A 16,439-nucleotide genomic window follows, 5' to 3' on the forward strand; every position below is an offset into this window, starting at 1 on the left:
GAAAATGATAACTAGGCAAATAATCAGCATGATCCTTCGTGAGTTAAGCAAGGAAAAAAAAGAAAAAAAACAACAGATAAGTAGTATGTTAAATATGCATAGCCAGGTGGGAGAGATAAGTAGGTATGCAAATAAACACAGGTTATTTGATGAAGCTTCTGAGCAAAACAAGAAGCTCCAGAAGATGTAGTTAAAACCAGTGCCAGATGCTGCAAATAAACTGCCAGTCCTTGGCAGAAGGGAAGTCATTGTTATTTAGTTATCCTCAAAAACAGCAGTATAAATTAGAATTACTGAATCATTGGTTCTCACCTCTCAATGGACAGTGATAAAGATCAGCCAAAAATGTAAACTGATCAGCAGGTTTTGGTGCAGCCAACTTCAAAACATAGCAGGAGAAGGAATCCATCAAACTTAATTGAGAGGCAAATAATTCTGTAAGTATTGCCTGCTACATACTGAAAGTAAAGGAGTTGGATACTTCAAAGCAGAACAGATAAAATGAAGGATTTCATGCATTTCAGAGTGAAGACATACAATTTTATTGAATATATCGTGCACTCTGGCACTGGTTAAAAGCATATTACTTCTGTGTAAGGGAGCCTGAAGCTGTAAAGGAAAACTGCATCAACTGGTAAAGTCCATCCTATGGAGATAGCTCTTATGATCTCTGCAGACTTGGAATTACCTTATCCACCACTTTACACAACATCAACAACAAAACAAAATAAACCCAAACAACTTGTTCACATATATGAAGAAATACATCCTTTGATATTACTGCTTGGGAAACAGCCCTGTGCCACATCCATATATTCACGTATTTTGTCAGTGGGCTTCTCAGTTACACCACATGGGGATACTGATGTTGAGTCTCAAATACTGTAGCTGATGTATGTTAACACTAACATTTCTTTCGCCTTCCTTCCCCAACCTCTTCCTCTTCTCTCTGCCTCCTTTGGCCATCTCTTCTTAGCTGCTGTCACACTATTTCTCTTTCTCCCCCTGCTTGTATTCCCCTGCTTGTATTCTCCTCCTTGTTCCTCCTCTTCAGTTTTATTCATCCAACCCTTCCTACCACCGCAATACTTAAGCAAGCACTACTGATTAATAAACCTGCTGCTGATCCTCTCCCTTCACTCTAAATTTTTCTATTCCTCTCAGCTCTTTGACTTGCCATGCTCCAAAGCCATTGGAGAAGTACAAAACACCCTGACTCCAGCCTCTATCCTCTTAACGCATCTCCTTTCTATTTCCTTTCTCATCGTGTTCCTCAGCCACCCTCAGCACACCCAAGCAACTTCTCCTGCTCCAGACAAGCAGTGAAGAGAGGGGAAATAAGTAGAGGAAAAGTGCAAGAAATTCATCATGAGGATCACCATGAGGAATAGAAAGAGGGATGTATCCTCTGCCCTAGGAGACCCAGTCATCCTCCTCATGCACATGCTTAAGCGCAGCATGGTTCTGACAAAGAAATTCTTGAAAACCTTTAGCTTTAAACCAGACTTCTATTGTACTGAATCTCATTCAAAGTTTCACAAGCCTATAAACTGCTAAAATCAAGCTCTTAAAGGAAAAGAAAAAATAAACAACAAATAAATTATCAAGTGATTTAATCATAGAAACCACTATCGTTCCTGTTGATAATTATTTGAGGCACATTAGTCTAGAATGGTCTTTTAGTTAAAAGATGAATCTTTACAACAACCTCTCTAAGTTGGAACCTACTTCTGAACTAAAAATTGGAAATCTTATACAATTCTATTAGCAAACTGCCCTAAGTTCCCTTTTCCATTTTTATTTCTACTCTATTTTCATTGCTTAAAAAGTATTTGGATAGACATACAATCCTTTTGACTTAAACTTTTTTTTCCTGCCAAGGTGCAATTCTTGAAGAATTCGCTGCCAATGTTACCTCACATGTTGTAAAGCTTAGAGAAGCTCACTGACATTCATCATCCACACAAACTCAATATTTTCCACATTTTTACCCATGCTTTAGTTCTTTTTCAGCAAGATTGTTGATACTCTGCTTCATTAAGCTCTAGGACGATCATCAGCCAGGTATTGTGTGGGGAAGTCAGGCTTTTATTTTTTTAACTTTTAGAGGAAATATGCTGATGAGCACTTGATCCTTTTCTTGCCTAATTCACTTCTGCTTTTTCCAATTTTCAGAAAGTAAATTAGTTTCGGAAAGGTCAGATGAATCTGGCCAGCCACCAGCCACCACTATCATTATTATTGTCATTGAACTATTCAAGTACCAAGGCTCTCTCATAAACATGCTGCCCAGAGAAACTTCGTTCTTATTCACAGAAAATTTGAAGTGATGTATGGGAGTACTAACAGGTACCATTTGCAGCACGTTTAAGGAGGATTTGGTGTACTTTCAAAATTCATAGCAAGGATCTGGAACTCTCAGGGGAAATCTAGTCTACTACTGAAAACTCTCAAGAGGAAATTTACCAGCAAAACACGCAAATGGAAAAGGGCAATATAGCAAATAAAGCTGTGTGCACGATGAATACATACAATCATATAGCTTAGTATATTTTCAAGGTAAAGTTGCATTTGTGAAGGGAATGTGAAATGGAGGATGTTCTACAACTAAGCTACTTACACACAGGTACCTTATAAGTCAGTCCACACTTTTTATATGACTATTTTGTCAAACGAAAATATTATTAAAAATATATATATCAAAGCAAACATAGAGCTACTGACTTCAGCAGGCAGACAGCACGATTCTCCTCTACGTTAGGTATTTATATCTACAGATATACCCTGGCAAGTGGAGTTGCGTATACATCTTCACCTGTGTTCAGCTGTGGATCTCTGGAAAAGCAAGCAATTCTTCAAGTTCGCTGTGATACCAGAAATGTGTTTGTTATGTGAGAAAACACATACAGATTGGATGCAAGAGGAGCATTTGCCATCACTCAAAGGTGAAGTGCCAGCAATCATAGACAAAGCAGGGATGAAGTGGGCTCTGGGTCACGTGGCACACCCAGCAAGCTGTTCTCTACCCATGCAGTTAAGGTCAAGTGTTCATGGCTCTTTTTATCTTTGTGACTTGAAAAAAAAAGAAAAAAAAATCAATGTTGTAACTAATGATTAACAACATTTAAGTGAGCCAGAAAGATAACAACTTGTTCTTAGCAAAACATTTAATTATGTAGCATATGTTATGCGCTATGTTTATTCGGATCCTTAACTATTTCAGTTTATCCTTGCCTACTACAGCTAAAAGCTGTACATTCTCAAGTGTAAGATTGTTACAATTTTAAAGAGTAACATAAAGAAAGGTTTGAGGCCTTTCCCTTTAATAGAGGATACTGGTACTGTGAATAAATAAAAGTGAGGAGATACTACATATTTCAGTTACAAGACATTAGAACAGGTTGCTCAGAGAGGTTGTGGATGCTCCTCCAGAGCGGACCAAAGCCAGCCTGGATGGGGCTTTGTGCAAACTGGTCTAGTGGGAGGTGTTTCTGTCTATAGCAGGGGGTGGGAACTAGGTGTCTTAAGGGTTCCTTCCAACCCACACCATTATATGATTCGAAAATATGTAATAACAGTATAGATTAAATTTAAGGAAATTGATAAGCTTAAATCTGTCTGATGAAGTTAAGCTATTTGTTAGGTCAGCATGGACAAAGCACAGAGCTACCCTGGTAGCTTCTTTGCAGCCAGGTGTGATGCTTACTTCCTCACGTAAAGGCACTTTACTGTTAGAATAGCTGGGATACAACTTCTCAAGTAGATGCAGAACAAGGCTCAGCTATGCAGAGATGTGCCTTGATATCTTAGCTACATTCCAAGGAATTACTTAAACAGAACAAAAACATTATATAATTATAAGCAAAAGAGTGCTGGAAAACATGTCAACTTTTCTACCTCCTGTAGATACAGTCACTCCAGGCCAATATCCTTCCACAAATAAATTCAGTTTTTTTGTTATATTCAGCACTGCAGAAGAGCACATTCTTCCTAGAGAACCTCAGGTGACTAAGTCTGTACCATGTGTACACCATGAAACTGCCCCTGTCTTCCAGCAGGTGCATTTCAACATTCAACCACATGGAAAGTCTCCTTCCGAGCCACTGCTCTACCACATACACCTCAGCCTGATTCTAACCAGCAATTTATTTAAAATTACATTTCATATTTTTAAACAAAATAGAGAATGGCATTGCCACACGGTATACAGCAAATGTATCTGTGTAGATTTTTTTCTTTTTGACAGTCTATCATTGAGATGAGCATATCTACCATTGAGATGAGCAGCAAATGTTGGAGAGCTTTCTGGTTTACTACCAGATGGAGACTAATAAACAGAGGTGAACTTGAAAGACTGTTTTGGTTTTTTTTTTATTTAGCAAACTGACATTGTCAATTAGCTTAAGACAGCTTTCACTGCAAGGAAGGAAGTATAAATTTTGAACTGCTTAAGGGTTTGCAAATGCAATGCGGGATCCTTTTCACTGAGAAAGGTCACACCCCTTCCCAGTATTATAGAGAGCTTTCTGGAAATTCAGTTTTATTGGAGCAAAGAAATGAAGAAATGCAATAAATGTCTAATCATCTTTGCTGAATCCAATATTGAAACAGAATTTATTTCCTTCTACATTTAAAGACAAACAGGCAGTTTAGCAACAAGCTCACAAAGCCATCTAACTACACTGGTTTTAAAAAGATTCTGAACTATGAAACTGAATGATTAAACAAAAAAAGCAGTAGAGATCAAACCAGACACGGTTTACACAGGCTCCTTGAACTTAATGTTCAAAGCATACACATAGTGCAAAACTGTCTGAAGGAAATCTTATACACACTGCTGCTGCTTCCTCATTTGAACAGTTTTCTGTAGATTCCTCTGCAGTGCATATTGTTCCCTTTGGGCTGCCTCACAAGGATGTCAGCAGAGTGTCACTGCCCTAGTGTGAGGTGTCAGGAACACAAAAAAAATTGCCATCTTTCATTCTGCTTTTTGAGTGAAGCATCATGGCACACAGACACTAAGTTCCCTCCTCTCCTAAAGGCACATCAAGAAATGTAGCTCTGTCACCAAAAAGGGAACGGTGACTGATGAAGAATGGACCTTAAGCTCAATAACATTTTCTAGTGCATTTTATTTTTGGGCATTAGTCATCTGAATTTACACCAGTTCATATCTAGAGTATCTTTATTATTGCATTTCAATATAAAGTATCTGAGGCTTAAATTTCCATATGGCCAATATCCACACATACATTCGCTACCTCGTTTATCGAAATAAAGATGAATTAGTAAAACTTGCTACTACTATGGTATAATATTGTTCACATAATTTGCCTGAAACTCCTGGAAGGTTTTTTTAATTAAAAGGGATTTAGCACTATTAAACAATAAAATATCAGAATCACAAAGGAAACATAATTGTAAAATGAATTGTGCAGCTCCAAGGTTTCCAAATCCACATGGTGTTATTGGCAGCTAGCCTTCAATTATAATAAGGTAACAAGAAAAAGCACATAGCCACTGACAGCAAGGTAAGGTGCCCTCTATCCCTTAAAGGAATACTGATCCTCCTGAAGATCTGAACTCTGGGACAGTCACTGCCCAAGTATAAGTTGCTGATCTTGCTGACTACAGTGTTGGTAGGACAGCATGCAAATTTTACCTGCTCTAACTTCAGTGCTGACAAAAAAAGAGCAGCTTTCCTAGATTTTCACTAAAAGCAAGCTTTGTTCCTTGACACATGCAAATGTGTCAGACCAAAAGTTCTGACTTAGGCAGCCAGAAGTTTGCAAAACTTAGCTTCAGCAAGCACTGGATATAGCCCAAAATCTGTGCTGGAAATTTCAGAGAAAAATATTTTCAGCAATAACCTCCACCTCCTGTTACTTCAGCATCTCCCTGTGAAGGATCTGCCTGACAGTGGGAGCTGAACAAGCACAAATGGAAGCAAAACAAAGAGCTGGAGTCAAACTTCCCATACAGGTATGAAATTGCTGTGAAGCCTACTGTTTCAAAGACATATAAACAGGCTATGAGAAGTGCAAATACAAACTTATGTCTGTTCTGATAATTCACATATCTTTGATATTTTCAGAGCGTTTCAAAACACTGCATTGGAATATACATCTTCCTAAAGAGAAAGCCTATGAATATCTGAATGAAACCAGAGAACCCAACAGAATAGGATTTGTCTGAAATTTGCTTCTCCTGCCTCCTGTTACCCACAATGCTTTTTTTATTTCATCAGGCTTCTTTGTTACATACACAAAGCTATTTATACGGCACTAGAGAGACAAGTGACTTGAGAACTCCTACTATCAGGTAGTCACAATCCAGCAGTAAATGAGCTCTACATTTACTATACCACCAAAATCCAGCACCGTGCTGAGAGAAGCATGAACCATTATCAAAGTTGCTCTAAATATGAATTAGCATGCATTCCAGTGACAATGGCTTAACCCACCCTGAAGAACAGACTACTCGAAACCTCAGATCAGCTTCAAAGCAATACTGAGTGTTTAGTTAACTTTAATATCCTTATTTCACAACTTCCTGGTGAGTTAGGGCAATTATAAATGACCAACCTACTTGAAGTAGATAAATAGTAATACAGTTGCAATCACTGCAATCAGGAAACTGACCGGCATGGAACTATACCAACTCTAAGAATCTAAAAGATTCACTACATTTCATTTGGGTAAAAATCCCAATCTGATTTGCCACACAGAATAGATGAGTATGTCTAGCAACTAGATATACAATATACAGTAATCAAGTTTCACGGAAGAAACATGTAGCTAATGCAGACCATATCCTAGAAAGACATCAACAACTCAGTGCCCAGTATTTCAATGGGAACTACAAAACAGTTCCTCTAAGGATTCATTTTTAATTTACTTGCCATTACAAAGCAAGTCCATAGCTGTATAGGGATACAAGGGTTCAAGCATGAAATCTTTTCAAGCATGAAATCTTTTGTGATCTTTCTTCGATCCAGCTATTGCAAACATATTCTGAGCCTTCAGAGACAATCCTTGAAGGCAGCATGCCAGTACTGAATTTGGCAAGGACACTGATACACACTGGGTGGCAAAATAAGAAAAAGGTTCAGCGCTTCCGAAGAGATGCAACATGTAAGTTGGACAGTATTGATTTTCTTTCCTGTACTTTATAGTCTGTCCTTGTACACAGCACTTTTCAAAAGAGGTAGAAGACAAAAGTTGCAATTATAAGGTAAGCAATATTGCAAGACAAAGCCTTGCAGCTTCAGACATTGCTTAGCATAACAGAAATACAGAAATGCAGGCCCATTCTCCATAAGCTTGTCTCGTGAAAGATATCAGGTATCTCTGTATGCATATAAGTCTGAATGGATACAGTGGTCTGAGACTAACTGCAACAAGTAGAAATGGAAACCCATTAATATCACGCAGGGTTGGATTACTTAGCAAAGCTGCTAAGTAGTTAAAAAAAAACAAAAGCAAATCATTTTCAGCTAACCGCCCTACTAGTCAATCTGCTGAGCTGCATCTTCTGATAGGGCTTGCAGAAGGGTATCCAAGTCATTAAGACAAGATGAAGAGTGGGACAGGAACAAGAATAAAAGCTGTTTTGCAAAGTCTGCAAAATTTATAACTGATCAAGTAGATCTCCAGCATTACACTTTCCATTTGAATTCTTCTTCCCACCTCCTATTCTGGTTCACTCTAATGAAAATTTCTAACATCCAACAGTTAGCAGGCCCAGATCACACCACCTTAAACAATTCAACAAAGAGAAACACAGAACAGTTAGGGCAGGATGGGCTTCTGAAGATCTCTCAGCATGATCCCCTACTTATTACAGAATGAACTAGAGCAGACTGCTCAGGGCTATGTCCAGTCAAGTGCAGGCCATCTCCAAAATTTCTGTTTCATAGCTCGATCACCCTCACAGCAAAATAATTATACTTAAAGGAAGCTTTCTGTATTTCAAGTATGCATGCTCATACATATCAATAAGATTTCTACACTCACATTACAGAACTTTCTTTTCTCCACGATGAAGAAACCTGTACTCTCGAGACATACTTCAGCCCTTAGTCACCTTCACATCCAATTGTTGGACTAACTTCAGTACGCAGTTTGTACGCAGAACCCAGAACAAGATAATGCACTCCAAGTAAGTTTCAGCCCCTAGAGCTAAGGGACAGACCTTTCCCACAAAACTGTCAGGGATGTTCTGCCCAGTACAGCTCAGGAAGCTGCTGGTCTTCTTTGGCTCAAGGGCATGCTGTTAGCTTATGTTCAGATGGGCATCCATCAGGATCAACAGGGCTTTCTCCCACAAAGCTGCTTTCCAGTGAGTCAAGTTCCCAGCCCATGCTGGTGCATGCTGTTATTCCTCTCCCCACGAGAGAGACTGTGCTTCCTTCTGTCAGGAACTCTGTGGATAACCTTCACTGAACACATTTTGAAGGTACTTTCTAAGCAAGGTCATATCTTTTCCTTTCCTCCATTTCAAGCACTTGAAGACATCTCAGCACTGCAAGGGCTTCCATCTACTTTTAGTGAGCTATGCAAGAATAAGTAATAACTACACTTTTGTTATTACTATAAGTTACAGTGCATCCAATTTCCTATTGTTGTAGATCTTCAATTATAAAGAAGTTACCTTTTCATTGTGGCAGCCCATTAGCATTCACTCTGAACATAACCCCACAAGACATCATGAAAATACATCAGGTCACGATAATTGAGACCCCTAAATTACACATCAGCCACTAATAGCTGTCTCTTGTTTTGTATTTGATAAAATATTTCCCCATTCCATTCTCATTTCTCACTGATAACACAGATTGAGGTATACTCACAGTATGTACATGAGAACAAATCCAGAGATATTTTCAAGTACTTTTGCAATCCTCCCTTAGCATGCTCTACAGTTTTTCAAAATGATGCTAGTCTTCACTGAAACAAACACAGTTTTCAGGATAATTAATTTTACTTGTTTCCAAGAGTATCAAACATATTGCACATTCAATAATTTATTAATCTGCAGTATTGTTTAAATCTTGATTCTCTCCAGCAGTGATGTTTTCAAAGCTGAAAGTCAGACAACTGTGTCCAGTATCTCAAAGATTGCAAGTAAACAAGTTCAGAGCAAAGCAGTTGAATCCTGTAAGAAGTTTTAGATATTCAAAGTATTAAGTATCCAGAAGCATTAGCTTTATTGGAAAAAAATTCTGCAGCTTCATGTACTTCAATCTCAATTAATGACAAGGAAAATACTAATTCCACACATTTATAAAATCTTGTTTATCCATTCTAAAGTTGCAGTATCTTTATTATTACTCTGAAAAGGGCAGGGAAACAGCATTTTAACAGAGGTTATAAAATTATCAGTTACTACAAATACAGTTCAGATACAGTAAAAAAATACATTCAGAAGATCAGACAAAGTAACATAATATTTATAAAATCCACCTGGGAAAACAAAGCAATGCATCTAAAAAAAATAAATCACCCTGACACACATTCCACACAAACAAGACAGCAGTAAGACTGTCTATGCATATGAGTCATTTCAGAAAGCAAGCAGGATAAGTAACCAAATTGCAGTAGGAATCCCAGAGCACGGGAGCGAAGAGAGGAGAAGAGATCATCTCTTCCCATGTCGCAAGGTCCCTACTGTGAGAAACAACCTTGTGAACACCAAGGTTTGATAACACTGAAGGAGAAGAGGTGCTCCAGGCATCAGAACAGGTATTCCCATGCAGCCTGTGGAGAAGTCCATAGTGGATGTACTAAGTTGACCTTGGCTGGATGCTATACACCCATCACAATGCTCTTGTAGTAACACAGTGATGGGATGAAGAGTAGAGCTTTCCACTCATGGAAGCTTTCAACCTTTCTAGGTATTATGGAGTTATCCTGGTGTGAGAATTTTTCACCCACCTTCAAGGTAACAACAATTTAATAAGAAAGCTGTTCACACAAAGCAAAATAAGCAATTTATTCACTTCTTCACATTGGCAGGCAGATGTCCAGCTGCTTCCTGGAAAGCAGGGCTTCAGCACACAGAACAGTTACTTGGAAAGACTAATGCCACAACTATGAGTATTCCTATTCCATCTCTCTTCCCCTGAGCTTTTCTTTCTTGTCTGAAAAAGCTGCTGTATGGCATGGAGTATTAATTTGATCACATCTGGTCAGCTGACCTGGCTATGTAATTTTCCAAATTCTTTCCCCTCAACACGGACAGTAAATGGGTTGGAGAGAAAGCCTTGATGCTGTGCAAGCCCTGTTAAATAGCAGTCAAATCACTGACATGTTATCAATGCTGTTTAAGTCACAGGTGCAAAGAACAGCCCTATGACAAAAGTTACCTCCAACTAGTCAGCACAATTTTTATTCCTTATTCCATAGGATTTTAATCCCAGGTTTCTTGTTACACCAGAGTATCCTCCAACTGACCTATTTTTCATTTCCAAAATCCCTTTCCTAACACCTTTGGATTATACTAAATACCTAAATTACCTTTACCTTCAACAGCCAAGTTTATACAGCCTCAATCAGTGAGCTGTCCCTTACCGTGGGCCAAGTTCAATCCACCACACCAAGACAGTCAATTTATACTTCAAAATTTAGATCTTCATAAATAAGTTGCACAAGTTACTTAATTCAGAGAGAGATACTAGATGAAGAAATCCACATGAATTGCCTTCAAGTGGTGTCAGATGTATGTATACATAAGGATGTTAAGAATATCACCTTCAGAGATATGTCTGTCAGAAGAAAAAGAAGTCTCTGCATCTATCAGTAGCTTCTCCTTGAGGTATTCTAACAAACTTGTTTAGGAATGAACATAACACTTTTCACTTCAGATCTTTTGTCTACATGTACTACAGGAGGACCTAGCTTATAGCTTTGCTGCTATTATCTCTGTTTTCAAGCTGTACCATTACTACCACTAGCTCATCTTCACCAACAAGCATCACAGTAATGCTTTTTTAGCAACCACTACTATTAGAAAGACTCTTCTATCATCTTTCCTGCAACATGGAAATAAAGAAAATATACTAATTCTCATTCCTGCCTTTATATTAGAGATCTGAACACACTCATGGCTGTTCAAGCAAATATTATCTTTTCAAATGGTATGCAAATAAAACAGGATTGGTTTAAAGCTGTTCTTAAAAGGAAGAGCTCTTACCTGTGTTAGCCCAAGGTAAATACCAGGGGCAGCTGACATTCACATAGGTGCCAGGCAGTCCATCAGGCCAGCAGGCATAGTTGTCAAATGTTCTGTTGCAGAACTTGCCTTCTGCAAAGAGATAGAAGAAAGGGGATGCTACTGTCTTTTACTAAGATTAACGAGGAAAAGAATGAAGCGTAGAAGACAAAACACAACATGTGCATTTGAGCCATAAGAGTATTATGCATTCAAACTTAGGAGTTAAAGTTTTTTGGGCAAGCAACTCTTATTTATCCCTAGGAATCAGGAAGGCTGAAGAAAAAAATAAGTCAACTAAATCAAGGGACAAGTAAGGCACATCAATATTAAGCCATTTTTATCTTTTCTTTCTACACCCTCATATGTCTCAGCTGGATTTAAAATAATTTTCGCTGTGAATACTGTAATCATTGCTGAGAATTGGCTCACAGTCATGCGGTTGGAAGTCTAATCTAAAATATAGAGATTCATCAACAAAATACCCACACACAACCATAATTTTGCATTACAGCTTAATCAACATGAGAGTACTTCAACTTCAGATTTATTAAACTGTCATTCTTAGAGGGCAGCACTCAACCGCACAACAGAATAATGGAGCAGAGAGAAATGAATGTTTCACTGCCATTGTTGTCATCACCTACTGTTCTCACTCTGCCATAATAATATAGTTAAGAGAAGGAAAACTGACAGCTTTGAAGTAATTATTCAGATACAGCTTTAGATACATTTCATCTTTTTTAGTGCCACAACAGCACTGAAGCACAGGAGTACCCATACTGTGTCCAAATCTGAGCATCACTGACAAGTCACCAGTGTCCCCTAAACACTACAATGCTGGCACACTGCAGCTGCTCTCATCACATTGGAGCAGCTCAACTGCTAAGATAAGCCACACACTCATTTGCACTAGGCACTTTTTGTGCATGTGACTGTTTAGTTTTAAATGCCATTTCAGCATTTTATAATGCTCAAAATAATTTCAGCTACTAGATTAATGTAAACAGCCTGGTCCTAGACTTCCCAATACGTGTACTTTCTCAACCCTTAACTCTACAGAAATTTCAGGAGTGCAATATTAGTATCCTACTTTGATGTACTACATCCACCACAAGACACTCTGGATCTAAAGATGAACACCATTACAATGAAATTCCACTATAAAATGGTTCCCCTCAGTAGAGGGAAGAATCCCACAGAGTGTGAGCTGGAGATAGTACTTTCAAGTTCATAATTGCTTCCTTCTGACTGTTATCTTGCACTTTAATAATACTTCATATCCCCACCAAGCAGACTTACCTGCTACAATAGGAGGTGTCTCATATAAGTATTTCAGGCACTGGAGCTGGTACTCCTTCCACTTCTGCACAACACCAGAGAGGGATCCATCAGTACTCTAAAAGAGAAATCCCGAGTCTCAGACACTGAACTGAAACCACATTTTTCATGCAGCCTAAAAAGGTGGATGTGAAGAAGTCTTGACCAACTTCATCTCCTTCTACAACCAGGTGATACGCCTAGTGTGCCCAGGACCAAGAAGGCCACTGGCATCCTGGCTTGCATCAGAAATGAAATAGCCAAAAGGACCAGGGAGGCAATCATCCCTCTGTACACAGCTCTGGTCAGGCTGCACTTTGAGTACTGTGTTCAGTTCTGGGCCCTACACTACAAGAGAGACAATGAGGTCATTGTGCATGTCCAGAGAAGGACAACAATGAAGCTGTAATGGGTCTGAAGAACAAGTCTTATGAGAAGTGGTGAGAGAACTGGGATTATTTAGTCTGGAGAAGAGAAGGCTCAGGGAGACTTTATTGCTCTCTACAGCTCCCTGAAAAGTGGTTGTGGTGTGCCTCATTTCCTGGGTAACAGCGATAGGACAAGAAGGAATGACCTGAAGTAGTGCCAAGGGAGGTTCAGGTTCAACATTAGGAAATACTTATTCTCCAAAAGAGAGGTGAGGTACTGGCACAGGCTGCCCAGGGAGGTGGTGAAGTCACCATCTCTGTAAGTGTTTAAGGCAAGGGTAGATGTAGTTTTTCAGGACATGGTTTAGCGGGCAATATTGTCAGTAGGTAAACAGTTGGACTAGATGATCTTAGAGGTCTTTTCCAACTTTAATGATTCTATAAAGTCAAAACAGCACTATTTATGATAAACACTGCAAGATGCTACTATGTGTTTAACTGCAACTAAATTATTTTTTTCTATTGGTATCATGAAGAAAGGCAAAACCAACAAACAACTAAGCTGTCCCTTCAATGAAACCTAAGCTAAGTTAGCTCTGCTGTCTCAAATCAAAGAAGGATTCAGGTTGGAAGGGGCCATTCAGACCATCTAGTTCCAATCCCCTTCCAAGGGCAGGGACACTTCCCACTAGACCTGGTTGCCCAAAAACTCCGTCCAACCTGACCTTGAACACTTCCAGGGATGGAACATATTTTTACTGAGGCCACAGAAAGAGCAGGGACTTCTTTGGCCCAATATGACAGGCTGCAGTGCCACCTTTCCACAGTACCAAGGGGCAGGGGGGGACATACAGATACATACAGACTCCACACAGGCACAAAGGAAACCAGATGTTATTAAACTATAGAACTTAGTGCTGGCTGCTCACTCAACCCTAACTGAAGCCTCACCATGCTCACAGAGGCCCAGCTCACCCACTGCATTTAAGTACAGAGCTAGAAGAATTACTGCCTCTATGTTCATATAAACTGAACTACAAACGTAAGGATTACCAAGCTCTAAGTAATTGATAACACAGCTAATTCAGCATTCTTTTCTCAGAATAAAGCCATGCATGGATGTCATAAAAACTTAACAGCATGAACTTCATAGTACAACACTAATAGTGAGTGGAGAAAATCATTTAACCTCAGTTAAAAAAAAGTTAAAAAGAAAACAACCACCCAGATCAGTTTAGGAAGTGAAGCGTGAGGTTTAACAACCATCATAATTTAACCCTCACAGCTTGTTTTCTGTTTCAGCTTCTTAAGTTTAGATGCTTAGAAAAAAAAAATAACAACTTTGGAAGGTTTGCTTAAAGCAACACAGCCACTTTAAATTTATCCTGTATTTCTGGAAAAGCAACCTGGATGCTATTCACTAGAATTAATGCACTTTAAAAGATGATAGTGTAATCACTCTGGCAAGAAAGAACAGAAGTGGCATTTTTGGACTACAGACCTCAAATTCCTTCTTTGCTCTTGAATCTTTCCAATGATTAAAAATACTGTTTAGGGTGGAAATAAGCAAACAAAAAACCAACACCACACCCATCATGCTGCTGCCTGTATTAAGCCAGAACATCCAATTACAAAGGATGCATTTCAACATGTGATGAGAAGTACAACATTTAGCAGGTATCTGTTGTGTTTAAAGAATGGTAGCTGCCTGTATTTATAAGCAGCTCTTAACTGTAGCTAGGACCTCACGGTCATAATTTTAAAAGAATTTGGCCAACTCCCATTGAAATCAAAACAAGTACAAGCCTGTGGATCTTTCCAACTCTGACCCTTGTCTTCCTGATTTAAATCATCCTGGTCACATCTTACCTATGCCAATAAACGCTGCCAAAGTCTGCCTGGACTAAAGTCACCAGTATAAAAATGAATGCACTCTACTGAATATTAACTCCATGTGCCTACAGTAACACAGAAACCTGTAGATTGAGGTCCCTTCCAACCCCTGCAATTCTGTGAATACATTATTGCCTAAATTAGGGTGGAGAGAAACATTCAACCAGGGGCTCCAAAAGGTCATCTACAGGTCCCTACAGACAAATAAGGAATGAATGATTGGTACAGAGAGAATGGAAGAACCTTCAAACCTAAGTTTCTGCCAGGTAGTCTTTAGAAGGATACTTGCAGATTACACACTGTTTAAATGTCCTCATCTTACAGAAGCAGCTACTCAAGTTGTACAGGATTGTTTTACCACCATCTCATCACAATGTTAATACCTTAATACATGAATTAAAAGGAACATTCTCCAGATGAACTCTGAAGTTACAATCCAAAATAATTTCTAAAGCTACTCAGTGTTACACATCTTCCCAACAAGTAACTGTTGAACATGCATGCAAATGAATGCATTGAGTTGATCCAAATACAGACTTTCAGATTAAGATGCATACAGAGTTTTGTTTAGAAGTGAAAGACTACTTTCAAAAGTATCACCATAAACCTAAAATTGTTTGCATTGAGAAAAACAGCTTGTTGGAGGCAGAGGTCCTTTGAAACAAAATATTTTCTTCAAAATCAAGATCATCTATTGTCTTCATGAACATGAGAATAACCAGTTGTAATTATAGATTAGAAAAAAAGCAAGCTTCTATTCCTCTATTTAATGAAAAAGTAGAAACATTTTACTCTATGGTGGTTTCTCATGATGTGAGATGACAACTAACAATGAGGTTAGCAAATTTTAAGGGTAAAATAATTAGAAATGCCATTTTAATGCAGATTGATTTAGCAGGTTTCTACTATCTATAGTCACTGGTATTGAGACAATCAAATACAAAACCCAGGACTACATACTTTATTTTCTCTGTTCAACAGTCACTCTGCTTCAGCAGTTACCGAAGTCAGCTTAAATTAGATAGCATATAGTAAAATCAATTGTAGCATCCATGTTATCCAGGTATATACAAACTTAACAGCTGATATTCAAATAAGAGAGACTGTTTTTTCTTGAGGAGTTGATTTAACTTCTTCAGCAGCATCAAAGCACTAAGAATGTTTATATGAAGACAAAGCCCCTGGGTCAGTACTCAGAATTTGGAGGAAATGCAAGAGTATTATTAATTACAGAGCTGAGTTTTCTTGCTAAAAGCACCAGTTCATTGTTTTTTTTTATTGAGGTTTATCTCCCTCTATTTACACTCAGCCACAGGAGTAAGTACATCAGCAGTAGTTTTGCTGGATGAAGATATATTAAAGAAGGATAGCGGAGAAGAAGCACAGCCAACTAGTTACAATGGAAGAATGAAAAGGCAAGGAATGGGTGGAGAACATTAAAGGGGTGAGTTACAGTGAAGCTTAGTAGTGTAAAACAGAAGCAGGAAAACTAAGACAGACAAGAACAAACAGACTGGAAGCCTTTCAGTGTAGGCACCTAATTAAGTGTAATTAATCTCTAGTGATAAATTAGCTCATTCGGTAGTCTGAAGACAGAATGCTTTATAAAACCTCAACATCTTTACAGGAAACTCTCTTTCTGTAGCC

General features: G+C 38.6%; 2 protein-coding genes across 2 annotated transcripts in view; one reads left to right on the plus strand and one right to left on the minus strand.

Annotated features, from left to right (window-relative positions):
• Positions 1-16,439, plus strand: part of KCNK5 (potassium two pore domain channel subfamily K member 5) — a 369,979-nt gene that overhangs the window by 137,872 nt on the left and 215,668 nt on the right. The window lies entirely within an intron of this gene.
• Positions 1-16,439, minus strand: part of GLP1R (glucagon like peptide 1 receptor) — a 73,882-nt gene that overhangs the window by 34,496 nt on the left and 22,947 nt on the right. Inside the window, exons 4-5 of the mRNA XM_065735720.1 lie at positions 12,514-12,610; positions 11,194-11,304 (exon numbers count right to left, since the gene is read on the minus strand). Of these exons, the coding sequence (XP_065591792.1) occupies positions 11,194-11,304; positions 12,514-12,610 (208 nt within the window). The remainder of the gene's footprint in view (positions 1-11,193; positions 11,305-12,513; positions 12,611-16,439) is intronic.

The sequence above is a fragment of the Cyrtonyx montezumae genome, unplaced genomic scaffold (assembly GCF_038088225.1).
Source record: "Cyrtonyx montezumae isolate F1298 unplaced genomic scaffold, pur_monq_1.0 scaffold_0, whole genome shotgun sequence".
Lineage (NCBI taxonomy): Eukaryota > Metazoa > Chordata > Aves > Galliformes > Odontophoridae > Cyrtonyx > Cyrtonyx montezumae.